Raw genomic sequence first — 19508 nt, 5'->3', positions numbered from 1 at the left:
AATGTATTGTTTTTCCCCACCGGTGGTGTTTCCACCAAATGGACTTGTTGAGGATAACAATCAGCGTCATGACGTAGTGCACACAATGTACTTCTTCACTTATGTTTTCATGGACCCAATAAAAATGTTTCCATCACATTTTCAACTCTACCGTTAGTTTTGTCACAACAACTGTTGTGTTAAATAGCGAATGTGCCTCCTCTGGTCTTGGCCCCTGCGCTCCAGCCAACAGCTGGCAGATGCTGTGCTGCTTGGCTAGTCTACGTCATTGTTATGGATAAGAGACAGAATATTAGTATTTGTCAAACGGCAGTCGAGCATCGATCATCATGTCACCAGAATAAGACCCTCTATATTTATTGAAAGGAGCTTCAAGCTCGTCACCGTGCTCTTTCACCACTCTGTGAAGTTCATCCTAACTGATTGCATCTGTAGTCTAATAAACTGCATGCTTTCCCGAGTCCTAGTGGGAGGACCACACACACATACCATCCATCATGGCGAGACTCCCAGCTTTACTTCCATAAGATGGTTATTATATCAATATTTGCGCATAAAAGCATTTCCACCGCCATTTCTTTACTCTCATGAAACTGTGGATGGAAACGTGGTTAGTGCCTAACAAAAACGGTTGCTTTGCAGGCAGGCCAACGTCTAAAGCTACAAAAACGCTACAGTTGGAAAGGGCAGCAAATGCATAGAATTAGGAATTAGGCTAGTCATTTAATAGGATCTCTGTCTGTTTTCATAGCTTTTCATTCACATTTACTTTGAATAACCCACGATAATAATGTTGTTGCATTATTTCTCCTGGATCAGACAACGTGCAAAGCGTTCTCTGTACAGGCGAGATCGAATTTCAAACGTGAAACATTGTTTCCGAGGTCAGACAGGCAGACGGCAAGGTTTATACAAACCGTAACTGTTGGAAATCAAATGCTAGGCTATAAGCAATGTGTTAATAAATGTCTTATTGCTTATAATAACATTGGTCGCGTGTCAGAGAGAATGTTGGTCTCATGTTGTTGGTCCGTTAGCCCAGGGCTTACGAATACAGGTGTGAATCCTTAGGACAGGTCTAAAGCTTAGCCCAGGGCTTTGGAATACAGGTGTGAATCCTTAGGACAGGTCTAAAGCTTAGCCCAGGGCTTTGGAATACAGGTGTGAATCCTTAGGACAGGTCTAAAGCTTAGCCCAGGGCTTTGGAATACAGGTGTGAATCCTTAGGACAGGTCTAAAGCTTAGCCCAGGGCTTTGGAATACAGGTGTGAATCCTTAGGACAGGTCTAAAGCTTAGCCCAGGGCTTTGGAATACAGGTGTGAATCCTTAGGACAGGTCTAAAGCTTAGCCCAGGGCTTTGGAATACAGGTGTGAATCCTTAGGACAGGGCTAAAGCTTAGCCCAGGGCTTTGGAATACAGGTGTGAATCCTTAAGACAGGGCTAAAGCTTAGCCCAGGGCTTTGGAATACAGGTGTGAATCCTTAAGACAGGGCTAAAGCTTAGCCCAGGGTTAACAACTGCTGGTGTGAACATGCTAATCTAGCCTGGGGCTAAGAACAATGCGCTGTGAAAAGGCCTAAAGGAAAGGTTTCTCTCTCCTCCACACAGATGGTCCCCTACCGGGACTCCAAGGTCACTCACTTGTTCAAGAACTACTTCGACGGGGAGGGTAAAGTACGGATGGTTGTATGTGTCAACCCTAAAGCCGACGACTACGAAGAAACAATGGTGAGTCCATTATCCCCTCCTTGGAATAATTCTCCCAATGTTTAGGTATGTTTTTAGGAATGTATTGAACTGCATGTGTCTTTGGCCTGACCTCCTTCTATGGTGCCAAAATTAACTGCCTGCCAGTTGTCTTAATGTACTGTATCTTATTGGTAGTGTATACAACTTAGCAGGTGTTTTTCTCCTAGGTGACTTGCAGGACAGTGAGTCCGTACATATATTGTAGAATATGTGCCATATGTGACCCCTGACCCTGCGGCAATTGAACCCACAATCTTGGCTTTGTGAACTCCATGCTATTACTTACTGACCATGGGTGATCTGTCTGGCACGTTTGTTTCTGCCGCTAGTGATCTGTCTGGCACGTTTGTTTCTGCCGCTAGTGATCTGTCTGGCACGTTTGTTTCTCCAGCTGGTGATCTGTCTGGCACGTGTCTGTTTCTCCAGCTGGTGATCTGTCTGGCACGTTTGTTTCTCCAGCTAGTGATCTGTCTGGCACGTTTGTTTCTGCAGCTGGTGATCTGTCTAATCCGTGTCTGTTTCTCCAGCTGGTGATCTGTCTGGCACGTGTCTGTTTCTCCAGCTGGTGATCTGTCTGGCACGTTTGTTTCTCCAGCTAGTGATCTGTCTGGCACGTTTGTTTCTCCAGCTAGTGATCTGTCTGATACGTGTTTGTTTCTCCAGCTGGTGATGCGTTTCGCTGAGATGACCCAGGAGGTAGAGGTAGCCAGGCCTGTGGACAGGCCCATCTGCGGCTTCGCTGCTGGGCGGCGACAGAGGAACCAAGCCTTCAAAGACGAGCTGTCGCGACGCCTGGAGGAGCGAGGAGGCCCTGTGGACGCAGGTAGAGATGGAGAGGGTGGCTGTTGCACTTTGAGTAATAATATACGGTTCCAGTCAAAAGTTTGGACACCTACTCATTCAAGGGTTTTTCTTTATTTCTACTATTTTCTACATTGTAGTATAATAGTGAAGACATCAAAACTATGAAATAACACATATGGAATCATGTAGTAACCATAAAGTGTTAAACAAATCAAAATATATTTTATTTTTGAGATTCTTCAAAGTAGCCACCCTTTGCCTTGATGACAGCTGTGCACACTCTTGGCATTCTCTAAACCAGCTTCACCTGGAATGCTTTTCCAACAGTCTTGAAGGAGTTCCCACATATGCTGAGCACTTGTTAGCTGCTTTTCCTTCAACTCATCCCAAACCATCTCAATTGGGTTGAGGTCGGGTGATTGTGGAGGCCAGGTCATCTGTTGCAGCACTCCATCACTCTCCTTCTTGGTCAAATAGCCCTTACACAGCCTGGAGGTGTGTTTTGGGTCATTGTCCTGTTGAAAAACAAATCATAGTCCCACTAAGCCCAAACCAGATGGGATGGCGTATCGCTGCAGAATGCTATGGTAGCCATGCTGGTTAAGTGTGCCTTAAATTCTAAATATATCACAGACAGTGTCACCAGCAAAGCACCCCCACACCATAACACCTCCTCCTCCATGCTTTACTGTGGGAAATACACATGCGGAGATCATCCGTTCACCCACACCGTGTCTCACAAAGACACGGCGGTTGGAACCAAAAATCTCAAATTTGGACTCATCAGACCAAAGGACAGATTTCCACCGGTCTAATGTCCATTGCTCATGTTTCTTGGCCCAAGCAAGTCTCTTCTTCTTATTGGTGTCCTTTAGTAGTGGTTTCTTTGCAACAATTCGACCATGAAGGCCTGATTCACGCAGTCTCCTCTGAACAGTTGATGTTGCGATGTGTCTGTTACTTGAACTCAGTGAAGCATTTATTTGGGCTGCAATTTCTGAGGCTGGTAACTCTAATGAACTTATCCTCTGCAGCAGAGGTAACTCTGGGTCTTCCATTCCTGTGGCGGTCCTCATGAGAGCCAGTTTCATCATAGTGCTTGATGGTTTTTGCGACTGCACTTGAAGAAACTTTCAAAGTTCTTGAAATGTTCCGTATTGACTGACCTTCATGTCTTAAAGTAATGATGGACTGTCATTTCTCTTTACTTATTTGAGCTGTTCTTGCCATAATATGGACTTGGTCTTTTACCAAATAGGGCTATCTTCTGTATACCCCCCCCCCCCCCCCCTACCTTGTCACAACACAAATGGTTGGCTCAAACACATTAAGAAGGAAAGAAATTCCACAAATTAACTTTTAAGAAGGCACACCTGTTAATTGAAATGCATTCCAGGTGACTACCTCATGAAGCTGGTTGAGAGAATGCCAAGAGTGTGCAAAGCTGTCATCAAGGCAAAGGGTGGCTATTTGAAAAATCGCAAATATGAAACCTTGACTTATTCCACATTGTGTTCCAGCCTGAATTCAAAATGGATTAAATTGAATGTTTTTCTCACCCATCTACACACAATACTCCATAATGGCAAATTGAAAACATGTTTTTAGAAATGTTTGCAAATGTATTGAAAATAAAATGTACGTAAGTATTCACACCTCTGAGTCAATACATGTTAGAATCACCTTTGGTAGTGATTACAGCTGTGAGTCTTTCAGGATATGTCTCCCATGGATATGTCTTCCACACCTGGATTGTACAATATTTGCCAATTTTTATTATTTCAAAATTCTTGAAGCTCTGTCAAATTGGTTGTTGATCATTGCTAGACAACCATTTCCAAGTCTAGCCGTAGATTTTCAACTTTGCCACTGTGGAACATTCCCTGTCTTCCTGGTGAGCTATTCCAGTGTAGATTTGGCCTTGTGTTTTAGGTTATTGTCCTGCTGAAAGGTGACTTAATCTCCCAGTGTCTGGTGGAAAGCAGATTGAACCAGGTTTTCCTCCAGGATTTTGCCTGTGCTTAGCTCCATACCGTTTCTTTTTTATCCTGAATAACTCCCCATTCAACTCAGTAACTGTTTTAAAGTCACCATTGGCCTCATGGTGAAAGCTTTGAGCGGTTTCCTTCCTCTCCGGCAACTGAGTTAGGAAGGACGCCTGTAACTTTGTAGTGACTGGGTGTATTGATACACCATCAAGTGTTATTAATGACTTCACCATGCTCAAAGGGATATTCAATGTCTGCTTTTTAAAAATGTTTACCCATCTACCTAGAGGTGCCATTCTTTGCGAAGCTTTGGAAAACCTCCCTGGTCTTTGTGGTTGAGTCTGTGGTTGAAATTCACTGCTTGACTGAGGGACCTTACAGATAATTGTATGTGTGGAGTACAGAGATGAGGTAGTCATTCAGAAATCATGTTAAACACTGTTATTGCACACAGTGAGTCCATGCAACTTATTATGTGATTTGATAAGCACAATTTTACTCCTGAACGTATTTCGGCTTGCCATAACAAAGGGGTTGAATACTTATTGACTCAAGACATTTCAGCTTTTCATTTTTAATTAGTAAACATTTTGAAAAACATAATTCCAGTGACTAAAAAAATCTCAATTTTATCAATTTTAAATTCAGGCTGTAACAACAAAATATGGAAAATTCAAGGGGTGAGAATACTTTCTGAAGACACTACATGTTTTTTCTGGTAGGAGTATGTGCTCCCTGTGATAATTGAACCCACAGTGGGGCGTGGGGCGCTAGTTCCATGGTCCTATCCAATGTGTGTTAGTAATGAGCAGCGTTCTGATTGGGTCTAGAATCCACCCAGTCAGTGATGCACCAGCTGCTCCAGAACCTGCCCCCTCTGCCCGCCAGCGAGATCACGGACCCCCATGATGACGTCACCCTGCCCCGCCTCATAGAGGCGCTGGAGAAGAGACACAAGATCAGGCAGATGATGACCCAGGAGTACAACAAGGCCGGTAAGATTTAAGGCGTTTACATGTCCTAATAGAAAGATTGCTCAGAAAACCAGGTGTTTTAATCAGCGTGTGCTGACTTCGATTGTGACCTTAAGCGATTTAAGAAGCAGAGTAAGGCGTTTACGTGACTAATGCCATAACCGGCTTACTGCCATAATCACTTTAATATCTAGTTATTAGTGTGCATGTTAACATACTCACTTGGATCGGTTTAGGGTCCCACAGACTGTCGCACTCGTACCTTAAACATTTGATCCGTGAATGTTAGATCCCTACCGCTTATCCACCCTGTTCAGACTCCTACTCTGGATCGTTCTAGGAAAGTTAGGATAACTAACAAGCCTGTAACAAGATGGAGGAGTCTATCAGCTGGGAAGGATGATGGCTCTAGTACAGTCCATCCAACAACTGTCCCTGGGTTCATTGGATCAAATAGATTTTCATTGATGGTCAACCACTGACCACAAACTCATCCAGCTGGTTATAGGGCGTTTTGGTCACGTCTTCATTGATATTCCTTCCCCTTCCAGCCGACATGTTGAAGGTGATGATCCAGGAGCTGGACAGCAGCCTGGTTTCCAAGGAGAACTTCATCCAGGACCAGAGAGGTCAACTGGGGGAGAAGGACAAGACCATCCATACCCAGAAGACTGAGATAGACCGTCTGGAGAAGAAGTCGAAGATGCTGGAGTACAAGGTGAACACAATGAAATATTACATAATATACTTCACTGCTGGTCTACACCATTCACTGCAAGGTATGACAAAGAGAACAAGCTCCAAAGTCAGGTAGGTGACAGACAGCCATATTGAGTGTACCAGTCAGGTAGGTGACAGACGGCCATATTGAGTGTACCAGTCAGGTAGGTGACAGACAGACGGCCATATTGAGTGTACCAGTCAGGTAGGGGACAGACAGCCATATTGAGTGTACCAGTCAGGTGGGTGACAGACAGCCATATTGAGTGTACCAGTCAGGTAGGTGACAGACAGACATATTGAGTGTACCAGTCAGGTAGGTGACTGACAGACAGCCATATTGAGTGTACCAGTCAGGTAGGGGACAGACGGCCATATTGAGTGTACCAGTCAGGTAGGTGACAGACAGACGGCCATATTGAGTGTACCAGTCAGGTAGGTGACAGACAGCCATATTGAGTGTACCAGTCAGGTAGGTGACAGACAGCCATATTGAGTGTACCAGTCAGGTAGGTGACAGACAGACGGCCATATTGAGTGTACCAGTCAGGTAGGTGACAGACAGACGGCCATATTGAGTGTACCAGTCAGGTAGGTGACAGACAGACGGCCATATTGAGTGTACCAGTCAGGTAGGTGACAGACAGACGGCCATATTGAGTGTACCAGTCAGGTAGGTGACAGACAGACATATTGAGTGTACCAGTCAGGTAGGTGACAGACAGACAGACATATTGAGTGTACCAGTCAGGTAGGTGACAGACAGACAGACATATTGAGTGTACCAGTCAGGTAGGTGACAGACAGCCATATTGAGTGTACCAGTCAGGTAGGTGACAGACAGCCATATTGAGTGTACCAGTCAGGTAGGTGACAGACAGACGGCCATATTGAGTGTACCAGTCAGGTAGGTGACAGACAGACGGCCATATTGAGTGTACCAGTCAGGTAGGTGACAGACAGACGGCCATATTGAGTGTACCAGTCAGGTAGGTGACAGACAGACGGCCATATTGAGTGTACCAGTCAGGTAGGTGACAGACAGACATATTGAGTGTACCAGTCAGGTAGGTGACAGACAGACAGACATATTGAGTGTACCAGTCAGGTAGGTGACAGACAGACAGACATATTGAGTGTACCAGTCAGGTAGGTGACAGACAGACAGCCATATTGAGTGTACCAGTCAGGTAGGTGACAGACAGACAGACATATTGAGTGTACCAGTCAGGTAGGTGACAGACAGACATATTGAGTGTACCAGTCAGGTAGGTGACAGACAGACAGACATATTGAGTGTACCAGTCAGGTAGGTGACAGACGGCCATATTGAGTGTACCAGTCAGGTAGGTGACAGACAGACGGCCATATTGAGTGTACCAGTCAGGTAGGTGACAGACAGACAGCCATATTGAGTGTACCAGTCAGGTAGGTGACAGACAGCCAGACAGACATATTGAGTGTACCAGTCAGGTAGGTGACAGACAGACAGACATATTGAGTGTACCAGTCAGGTAGGTGACAGACAGACATATTGAGTGTACCAGTCAGGTAGGTGACAGACAGACAGACATATTGAGTGTACCAGTCAGGTAGGTGACAGACAGACATATTGAGTGTACCAGTCAGGTGGGTGACAGACAGCCATATTGAGTGTACCAGTCAGGTAGGTGACAGACAGCCAGACAGACATATTGAGTGTACCAGTCAGGTAGGGGACAGACAGCCATATTGAGTGTACCAGTCAGGTGGGTGACAGACAGCCATATTGAGTGTACCAGTCAGGTAGGTGACAGACAGCCATATTGAGTGTACCAGTCAGGTAGGTGACAGACAGACGGCCATATTGAGTGTACCAGTCAGGTAGGTGACAGACAGCCATATTGAGTGTACCAGTCAGGTAGGTGACAGACAGCCATATTGAGTGTACCAGTCAGGTAGGTGACAGACAGACAGCCATATTGAGTGTACCAGTCAGGTAGGTGACAGACAGCCATATTGAGTGTACCAGTCAGGTAGGTGACAGACGGCCATATTGAGTGTACCAGTCAGGTAGGTGACAGACAGCCATATTGAGTGTACCAGTCAGGTAGGTGACAGACAGCCATATTGAGTGTACCAGTCAGGTAGGTGACAGACAGACAGCCATATTGAGTGTACCAGTCAGGTAGGTGACAGACAGCCAGACAGACATATTGAGTGTACCAGTCAGGTAGGTGACAGACGGCCATATTGAGTGTACCAGTCAGGTGGGTAACAGACGGCCATATTGAGTGTACCAGTCAGGTGGGTGACAGACAGCCATATTGAGTGTACCAGTCAGGTAGGTGATAGACAGCCATATTGAGTGTACCAGTCAGGTGGGTGACAGACGGCCATATTGAGTGTACCAGTCAGGTAGGTGACAGACAGACGGCCATATTGAGTGTACCAGTCAGGTAGGTGACAGACAGACGGCCATATTGAGTGTACCAGTCAGGTAGGTGACAGACAGACGGCCATATTGAGTGTACCAGTCAGGTAGGTGACAGACAGACAGACATATTGAGTGTACCAGTCAGGTAGGTGACAGACAGACAGACATATTGAGTGTACCAGTCAGGTAGGTGACAGACAGACAGCCATATTGAGTGTACCAGTCAGGTAGGTGACAGACAGACAGACATATTGAGTGTACCAGTCAGGTAGGTGACAGACAGACATATTGAGTGTACCAGTCAGGTAGGTGACAGACAGACAGACATATTGAGTGTACCAGTCAGGTAGGTGACAGACGGCCATATTGAGTGTACCAGTCAGGTAGGTGACAGACAGACGGCCATATTGAGTGTACCAGTCAGGTAGGTGACAGACAGACAGCCATATTGAGTGTACCAGTCAGGTAGGTGACAGACAGCCAGACAGACATATTGAGTGTACCAGTCAGGTAGGTGACAGACATTTACATTTACATTTACATTTTAGTCATTTAGCAGACGCTCTTAACCAGAGCGACTTACAGGAGCAATTAGGGTTAAGTGCCTTGCTCAAGGGCACATTAACGTCATTTAGCAGACGCTCTTAGCCAGAGCGACTCACAAATTGGTGCGTTCACCCTATAGCCAGTGGGATAACCACTTTACAATTTGGGGGGGGGGGGGGGGGGGGGTTAGAAGGAATACTTTAGCCTATCCCAGGTATTCCTTAAAGAGGTGGGGTTTCAAATGTCTCCGGAAGGTGGTGAGTGACTCCGCTGTCCTGGCGTCGTGAGGGAGCTTGTTCCACCATTGGGGTGCCAGAGCAGCGAACAGTTTTGACTGGGCTGAGGGGGAGCTGTGCTTCCGCAGAGGAAGGGGAGCCAGCAGGCCAGAGGTGGATGAACGCAATGTCCTCGTTTGGGTGTAGGGACTGATCAGAGCCTGAAGGTACAGGGGTGCCGTTCCCCTCACTGCTCCAAAGGCAAGCACCATGGTCTTGTAGCGGATGCGAGCTTCAATTGGAAGCCAGTGGAGTGTGCGGAGGAGGGGGGTGACGTGAGAGAACTTGGGAAGGTTGAACACCAGACGGGCTGCGGCATTCTGGATGACAGACAGACAGACATATTGAGTGTACCAGTCAGGTAGGTGACAGACAGACATATTGAGTGTACCAGTCAGGTAGGTGACAGACAGACAGACATATTGAGTGTACCAGTCAGGTAGGTGACAGACAGACATATTGAGTGTACCAGTCAGGTGGGTGACAGACAGCCATATTGAGTGTACCAGTCAGGTAGGTGACAGACAGCCAGACAGACATATTGAGTGTACCAGTCAGGTAGGGGACAGACAGCCATATTGAGTGTACCAGTCAGGTGGGTGACAGACAGCCATATTGAGTGTACCAGTCAGGTAGGTGACAGACAGCCATATTGAGTGTACCAGTCAGGTAGGTGACAGACAGACGGCCATATTGAGTGTACCAGTCAGGTAGGTGATAGACAGCCATATTGAGTGTACCAGTCAGGTAGGTGACAGACAGCCATATTGAGTGTACCAGTCAGGTAGGTGACAGACAGACAGCCATATTGAGTGTACCAGTCAGGTAGGTGACAGACAGCCAGACAGACATATTGAGTGTACCAGTCAGGTAGGTGACAGACGGCCATATTGAGTGTACCAGTCAGGTGGGTAACAGACGGCCATATTGAGTGTACCAGTCAGGTGGGTGACAGACAGCCATATTGAGTGTACCAGTCAGGTGGGTGACAGACGGCCATATTGAGTGTACCAGTCAGGTAGGTGACAGACAGACGGCCATATTGAGTGTACCAGTCAGGTAGGTGACAGACAGACAGCCATATTGAGTGTACCAGTCAGGTAGGTGACAGACAGACAGACATATTGAGTGTACCAGTCAGGTAGGTGACAGACAGACATATTGAGTGTACCAGTCAGGTAGGTGACAGACAGACATATTGAGTGTACCATAGGGCTGTCCCCGACAAAAATAAATCTTAGTAGACCGAAAGTCGCCTGTTCTTTCGACTATTTGGTTGATCGAAATTTTTAAACGTGGCTTTTTCCATATGTTTTAATAAGATCAACTATATATGCATTGAGCTTGTCTGATGCTTTAAGCGCACTGTTTGATGAAATACAACACAAATGACTCAAGAGGGAGCCATAAATTAAGATAACCAGAAGAAGAAAAAACGTGACCTGACCATCCTCCTCCCGCTCCTACTGGCTCTCTCAGATTCTGCCGTTACTCTCCTGAAGTTGCCGGTAATAGGCTACACGAGGAGTCGGCAACCTTTCTCATGTGGAGTGCCAATTTATCTTGCCATTTCTACCGATCTGCGTGCCAGTTACGATTTTCAGATGCACATTTTCGTGGAACAGTGTAATTTAATTGATAATAAAGTCTTCGTATCTCAAAATCATTATCATGTGGTTAATCTAAAATCTAAAAGTAACTGCCATTGCCAATATGTAAAAATAGCCTCCATAAAGCCAACAAATAAAAACATTGCAGCCTGCAGGTAGAAAATATCCTCATAAAAATAAATATCCTATAAATCACATTGGCTATGCAGGCCTGTCTGCAATGAACTTGAAACATTGTATCAGCTATTAACTTGGTCCAGCCTGAAGCTCAAACTTGCAACATTGTATAAAATATTCTGGGCCCTCAGAGTTTCCCGAGCCAGTGAGCTCTAGACAGAGATACACAGCTGTAGGCTATTTTGCGCAAAGGATAAGAAGTTATCAGGTAGGCCTATTTTATGACGTTTCCACTGGATCAGAGCATTATATTTTTTTCCCCTTTCATGCTGAGTGATTATTGAAAGGGAGAGAGCTGGAAAGATTTTTCAAATACATTGAGGAACTATTGTCATTCTCAATGGATGTAAGAACAGACTTAGTTTGCTTGCTCTTTGAGGTGAAGAAAATATTACTTTGAGAAGCTCCACAGGTCATTAGTGGTGGTACGTTAAGCCAATCAGAAATACTATCAGATCCCCAAATGGCCACATGTATATGCCTACATTAGCGTGCAGCCAGGTAGCATATGGTCCTACTTCTATGAGTAATCAGGTGCGCGTCCTTACTCAACATTGACAGGAGCGCTCCAAACAAAAGACAATGATTAAATTGACAACTTGTGAATTGAATGAAATATACCAACACGTGTTTCTCAGAAGTGTAGCATAGGTTTTGCGCTCTGCAAACAATGTATCCACTCCGACAACGGTAAAAAACTGGAATAATAATATATTGAATGCATTAACAGCAATTACCATAAACAAACAAACATTGTAGATTATAAATTATAGGAATTAACAGAACATGTACTACTGGTGATATATGTAATGGGGAATTGATAGACACACAATCAAACGCAAACAATTCACACAATGAGGTTAAAATCTTGGTCGACCAAACAATCGACCAGTCGACTAAATGGGGTCCGCCCTAGTGTACCAGTCGGGTAGGTTTGATATTTATTGGTCTATAGTGCCATCTACTGTCACTTAACATCTCTCTCTCTCTCTCTCTCTCTCTCTCGTTCCATCAGATTGACATCCTGCAGAAGACCACCAACATCTATGAGGATGACAAGCGTACGTTGCAGCAGGAGCTGGAGAGCAGAGAACAGCGTCTGCAGAGAGAGCAGTCGGAGAAGAGACGCATGGAGCAACGCATGCAGGGCATGGTCCAGGACACCAAGCACAAGTGGGAGAAGGAGTGTGTGAGTTCTCTCTTTCTCTATCTATCATCTCTCTGCTACAGGAAGGAGAGTGTGAGTAGACTAGAGAATGATGATCTCTCTGTGCTACAGGAAGGAGAGTGAGTAGACTAGAGAATGATGATCTCTCTGTGCTACAGGAAGGAGAGTGTGAGTAGACTAGAGGATGATGATCTCTGTGCTACAGGAAGGAGAGTGTGAGTAGACTAGAGGATGATGATCTCTCTGTGCTACAGGAAGGATAGTGTGAGTAGACTAGAGGATGATGATCTCTCTGCTACAGGATGATGATCTCTCTCTGTGTTGCAGGATAGATTTATGCCTATTCTTTCTCTCTTGGAGGAAAATAGTATGATAAAGGAAATGCTGCTTCTGATTTATTAACCAATGGCACCAGAACATGAAGATGAAATGTATTTAGTATTTAGTTCCAGTAATACGGTGCATTAAAACTAAAAGCAGATTTACCTTTTAGCTCGGTGGAGACCCTAGGAACCTCGAGTTAACAAATCCTGTGAAGGTATTTTTTAACCTTTATTTTACCAGGTAAGTTTATGAGAATCGAAATGGAGCTCAGGTGCATCCTGTTTCCATTGATCATCCTTGATGTTTCTACAACTTGATTGGAGTCCACCTTTGGTAAATTCAATTGATTGGACATGATTTGGAAAGGCACACACCTGTCTATATAATGTCACACAGTTGACAGTGCATGTCAGAGCAAAAACCAAGCCATGAGGTCAAAGGAATTGTCCGTAGAGCTCAGAGACAGGATTGTGTCGAGGCACAGATCTGGGGAAGAGTGCCAAAACAATTCTGCAGCATTGAAGGTCCCAAGAACACAGTGGCCTCCATCATTCTGAAATGGAGGAAGTTTGGAACCACCAAGACTCTTCGTAGAGGTGGCCGCCCGGCCAAACTGAGCAATCGGGGGAGAAGGGCCTTGGTCAGGGAGGTGACCAAGAACCCGATGGTCACTCTGACAGAACTCCAGAGTTCCTCTGTGGAGTTTGTAGAACCTTCCAGAAGGACAACCATCTCTTCAGCACTCCACTAATCAGGCCTTTATGGTAGAGTGGCCAGACGGAAACCACTCCTCAGTAAAAGGCACATGACAGCCCGCTTGGAGTTTGCCAAAAGGCAACTTAAGGACTCTCGGACCAGATTCTCTGGTCTGATGAAACCAAGATTGAAATCTTTGGCCTGAATGCCAAGCGTCACGTCTGGAGGAAACCTGGCACCATCCCTACGATGAAGCATAGTGGTGGCAGCATCATGCTGTGGGGATGTTTTTCAGGGACTGGGAGACTAGTCAGGATCGAGGGTAAGATGAACGGCGCAGAGTACAGAGAGATCCTTGATGAAAACCTGCTCCAGAGGGCTCAGATCCTCAGACTGGGGTGAAGGTTCACCTTCCAACAGGACAATGAACCTAAGCACACAGCCAAGACAACGCAGGAGTGGCTTCGGGACAAGTCTCTGAATGTCCTTGAGTGGCCCAGCCAGAGCCCGGACTTGAACCCGATCGAACATCTCTGGAGAGACCTGAAAATAGCTGTGCAGCGACGCTCCCCATCCAACCTGACAGAGCTTGAGAGGATCTGCAAAGAAGAATGGGAGAAACTCCCCAAATACAGGTGTGCCAAGCTTGTAGCGTCATACCCAAGAAGACTTGAGGCTGTAATCGCTGTCAAAGGTGCTTCAACAAAGTACTGAGTAAAGGGTCTGAATACTTATGTAAATGTGATATCTCTGTTCTCTAAAGGGTCTGAAAGTAGTATTAGTAGTAGTAGCGGCAGTAGTAGTAGTAGTAGCAGCAGTAGTAGTAGTAGTAGTAGTAGTAGTAGTAGTAGTAGCGTGGGTAGTGGTAGTAGTGGTTGTAGCGGCAGTAGTAGTAGTAGCAGTAGTAGTAGTAGCGTGGGTAGTGGTAGTAGTGGTTGTAGCGGCAGTAGTAGTAGTAGCAGTAGTAGTAGTAGTAGTAGCGTGGGTAGTGGTAGTAGTGGTTGTAGCGGCAGTAGTGGTAGTAGCAGTAGTAGTAGTAGTAGTAGTAGCGTGGGTAGTGGTAGTAGTGGTTGTAGCGGCAGTAGTAGTAGTAGTAGTAGCGTGGGTAGTGGTAGTAGTGGTTGTAGCGGCAGTAGTAGCAGTAGTAGTAGTAGCGTGGGTAGTGGTAGTAGTGGTTGTAGCGGCAGTAGTAGTAGTAGCGTGGGTAGTGGTAGTAGTGGTTGTAGCGGCAGTAGCAGTAGTAGTAGTAGCGTGGGTAGTGGTAGTAGTGGTTGTAGCGGCAGTAGTGGTAGTAGCAGTAGTAGTAGTAGCAGTAGTAGTAGTAGCGTGGGTAGTGGGTAGTGGTAGTAGTGGTTGTAGCGGCAGTAGTAGTAGTAGTAGCAGTAGTAGTAGTAGCGTGGGTAGTGGTAGTAGTGGTTGTAGCGGCAGTAGTAGTAGTAGTAGTAGTAGTAGTAGCGTGGGTAGTGGTTGTAGCGGCAGTAGTGGTAGTAGCAGTAGTAGTAGTAGCGTGGGTAGTGGTAGTAGTGGTTGTAGCGGTAGTAGTAGTAGTAGTAGTAGCAGTAGTAGTAGCGTGGGTAGTGGTGGTAGTAGTAGTAGTAGTAGCAGTAGTAGTAGTAGTAGTAGCGGCGGTAGTGGTAGTAGTAGCAGTAGCAGCAGAAGCAGCAGTGTGTGTTAACCCTGGCTGGTCCTGGTTTGTGTTTCCAGGAGCGTCGTGTGTGTGCCAAGCAGCTGGAGATGCAGAACAAACTGTGGGTGAAAGATGAGAAGCTGAAGCAGCTGAAGGCCATTGTGACTGAGAGCAAGACCCCCTCAGACCAGCGCCCCGCCACCGACAAGCCCCAGCGCCCCTCCCGGGAGAGGGACCGCGCCCCCGCCAAGAGATCGGCCTCGCCATCGCCTGTTCCCGTACGTTACCACGACATGCGCTTCTAGAGCACTGACTCATCCAGCTAATATACCCTGCTAACGTTTTTCCCTTTCCTACTCAAAGGAATCAAAAGGAATCCCCTTTCCAAAACAAACTACTGTTTCCCCCTTTACTGCTAACATGTTGACTAGCCTCTTCTGACTGGCGTGTTAATCATGAAGTGAAAACACATCTGCTTGTTATTTTACACGTTACAATGTGGATTTAATGACTTGAATTTACTGACCCTGACCTTTTGTGGAAGGTTTATATGAAATCCACTATTCTTTCCCATAGCTAACCTTTTGTATACTTGGTCAGACTTTGATTGAATGTAACATTATGTAATTGTGTGTTGTCTGTGTGCTGGTGTGCGTGCAGCCTGTTTGTTAGTGTGTGCAGCCAGCCAGCCAGCCAGCCAGCCAGCCATGTATGCATGTATCCTAACCAGCTGGGTGAGTTGTCTATCTGGCTCCAGGTCCAGCCAGGCCCTAGACCCAGTGTACGCCCCTCCCCATCCCCAGCAGGTAGGGCTGTGGCCAGGGTCAGGCTCCCACCCCACCTCCCCTCCTCAGAGCGCTAGCACCGGCAGCACTTCCCTCTCTGTAACCTCCTGCATCTCAGAGTGGGAGCAGAGAGTCCCTCAGGACAGACAGACTAGCACTAGCCTGGCCCAGTACCAAGCCCACGGTCTACCCAGCAGCCTTAGCAGGAGGAGAGGCAGGTGTTGGGAGAGGGCCAGAGAAAGGGAGGAAGACAGACAGGTTCCTGACCAGGCCTGTGATCTAGACCTAGAGGAGGAGCAGCAGGGAGGTGCTTACAGGGTCAGTGAGCCTCAACAGACTAAGGTGCTAAGGTCAGCTGATAGGTAGCAGAGCTGCAGTCAGTTACACTAACCATGTCATCAGCTGACTTAGGTTTGTCGGGTAATGCGTTTATGAACGCTCCCTCTATATAACAGGTGCATGTTCTTGTTTGCACTTTAGACCAAAATAAAATGATTTTCTAACATAACATGATGTCTTGTTCCTCTGAAACATCAGATGACTGCATGTATAACAACATGTTGACCATGTTTCAGTCGTGTTCTAACACCATAATGACATTATGAAGCATGTAATTGATCCCTGATTGAATCAGATTTAGTCGCTTCGTTTGGTTGGCTAGATTGTACTTCCTGTAGAGTTGATGCTTTATTAGTGTCGCAAACACATGATTCTCTGTCTCTGACTCTCCCTCTGCTTCGTTTCCGTCGACGACTAGACGGGTCCCCCGGTGCATGCGGTCCACAGGCGCTCCCACTCTGCTGGCGGGGAGAGGTGGGTGGACCACAAGCCGTCGTCCAACGTGAAGCTGGACACGGTGATGCAGCCCATCCTGGGATCCAACTCCATTAAGGTCTCGGCCCCCAGCGAGAAGGCCCTGGCCAAGTGTGACAAGTACATGCTCACTCACCAAGACTTGGCCTCTGATGGAGAGATACAGACCAAACTCATTAAGGTATGTACCAGCCAAGACTTATAGAAAGGCTCTCTGAATTAATCTACCGTCAAACTTCAATTAATAGCCTGGGCGTTTATTTGCTTCAATCACTGAACACAACTGGCGCTTATTAGAGACAGGCTTCTATATGATCCAGGCTTCTATTTCCTTACTAACCCCCCCCACCCCCCCTCCCCCCCCCCCCACCTTGCAGTCTCTTCTGATTTTCCACGTTTTGACTTGGCCGTTCTCTCACTCGTTTTGGGTCGATTCCAAAATGCCTGGCTGTTGCCTCGCCCACATGTTGTTGTGGGATTTTGATCACTGCTAGCTTGATTTTGATCACTGCTAGCTTGATTTTGATCACTGCTAGCTTGATCTTGATCACTGCTAGCTTGATTTTGATCACTGCTAGCTTGATTTTGATCACTGCTAGCTTGAATTTGATCACTGCTAGCTTGAATTTGATGTCATTTTCTTTTCGGTGGCACCATACCTAGCAATGATGACAGAAGATATAAATACAATGAATGCACATGACCGTGGGAATATCAGAGCTGTGTCCCTTGTAACCTCGTAAACAGTTCATTTAGACCCGCCGTTTATTTGCTGTAATGTGTGGCGATGCCTGGCTATTCAAGTACTATTTGAGACTGCGTTTAATTGAAGTTTTACGGTCACTAACCCTTGATTCCTCGTGACCTCTCTCTGCGCCTCCTTGTTAAAATGTATTGGAAGAGAAGGTCAGAAGGGAAGGGACCTTGGATGTCTGAGAATAAGATAAGAGAGGACACAGGGAATTGTGGGAAGTCTTATTTAGAAAGAGACCTCTTTACCACCTCTGTGGATCTATTGGAATGGATCATTAATCCCTGCAGTCCAATCCCTGCAGTCCAATCCCTGCAGTCCAATCCCTGCAGTCCAATGCCTGCCGATGTACAGGGGTACCAGGTAATAACTTGACTATATACAGGGAGTACCAGTACCTAGTCGATGTACAGGGGTACCAGGTAATAACTTGACTATATACAGGGAGTACCAGTACTGAGTCAATGTACAGGGGTACCAGGTAATAACTTGACTATATACAGGGAGTACCAGTACCTAGTCGATGTACAGGGGTACCAGGTAATAACTTGACTATATACAGGGAGTACCAGTACCGAGTCGATGTACAGGGGTACCAGGTAATAACTTGACTATATACAGGGAGTACCAGTACCTAGTCGATGTACAGGGGTACCAGGTAATAACTTGACTATATACAGGGAATTCCAGTACCGAGTCGATGTACAGGGGTATTAAGTAATTGAGGTAGATATGTACATATAGGTAGGGATAAAGTGACTAGGCAAAAGGATAAATAAAACAGTAACAGCAGCATATGTGATGAGTCAAAATGTTGTCACGATAGCCTTCATGTTCAATGTAAATAGTTAAACAATAACTACCCGGACTAACTATTTAGCAGTCTTATGGCTTGGGGGTAGAAGCTGTTCAGGATCCTGTTGGTTCCAGACATGGTGCATCAGTACCGCTTGCCGTGCGGTAGCGGAGAGAATCGTCTATGACTTGGGTGGCTGGTTTATGACCATTTTTAGGCCTTTCTCTGATACCGCCTGGTATATACAGTGGGGAGAACAAGTATCTGATACACTGCCGATTTTGCAGGTTTTCCTACTTACAAAGCATGTAGAGGTCTGTAATTTTTATCATAGGTACACTTCAACTGTGAGAGACGGAATCTAAAACAAAAATCCAGAAAATCACATTGTATGATTTTTAAGTAATTAATTTGCATTTTATTGCATGACATAAGTATTTGAACACCTACCAACCAGTAAGAATTCCGGCTCTCACAGACCTGTTAGTTTTTCTTTAAGAAGCCCTCCTGTTCTCCACTCATTACCTGTATTAACTGCACCTGTTTGAACTCGTTACCTGTATAAAAGACACCTGTCCACACACTCAATCAAACATACTCCAACCTCTCCACAATGGCCAAGACCAGAGAGTTGTGTAAGGACATCAGGGATAAAATTGTAGACCTGCACAAGGCTGGGATGGGCTACAGGACAATAGGCAAGCAGCTTGGTGAGAAGGCAACAACTGTTGGCGCAATTATTAGAAAATGGAAGAAGTTCAAGATGACGGTCAATCACCCTCGGTCTGGGGCTCCATGCAAGATCTCACCTCGTGGGGCATCAATGATCATGAGGAAGGTGAGGGATCAGCCCAGAACTACACGGCAGGACCTGGTCAATGACCTGAAGAGAGCTGGGACCACAGTCTCAAAGAAAACCATTAGTAACACACTACGCCGTCATGGATTAACATCCTGCAGCGCACGCAAGGTCCCCCTGCTCAAGCCAGCGCATGTCCAGGCCCGTCTGAAGTTTGCCAATGACCATCTGGATGATGCAGAGGAGGAATGGGAGAAGGTCATGTGGTCTGATGAGACAAAAATATAGCTTTTTGGTCTAAACTCCACTCGCCGTGTTTGGAGGAAGAAGAAGGATGAGTACAACCCCAAGAACACCGTGAAGCATGGAGGTGGAAACATCATTTTTTGGGGATGCTTTTCTGCAAAGGGGACAGGACGACTGCACCGTATTTAGGGGAGGATGGATGGGGCCATGTATCACGAGATCTTGGCCAACAACCTCCTTCC

At 46.1% G+C, this 19508-nt stretch overlaps 1 protein-coding gene across 1 annotated transcript in view; it reads left to right on the top strand.

Moving 5' to 3' along the window:
• The window catches only part of LOC311134709 (kinesin-like protein KIF23), a 64956-nt gene that overhangs the window by 34513 nt on the left and 10935 nt on the right, over nt 1–19508 (top strand). The window contains exons 12-18 of the mRNA XM_084168478.1: nt 1611–1730; nt 2415–2574; nt 5374–5538; nt 6069–6235; nt 12277–12450; nt 15154–15354; nt 16619–16855. Coding sequence (XP_084024604.1) covers nt 1611–1730; nt 2415–2574; nt 5374–5538; nt 6069–6235; nt 12277–12450; nt 15154–15354; nt 16619–16855 — 1224 coding nt within the window. The remainder of the gene's footprint in view (nt 1–1610; nt 1731–2414; nt 2575–5373; nt 5539–6068; nt 6236–12276; nt 12451–15153; nt 15355–16618; nt 16856–19508) is intronic.

This window comes from Coregonus lavaretus (assembly GCF_964263955.1).
Source record: "Coregonus lavaretus genome assembly, chromosome: 9".
In the NCBI taxonomy this organism is placed as follows: Eukaryota; Metazoa; Chordata; class Actinopteri; order Salmoniformes; family Salmonidae; genus Coregonus; species Coregonus lavaretus.
The sequence above is the reverse complement of the archived record's forward strand: the minus strand, read 5'-3'. Positions and strand labels throughout refer to the sequence as shown.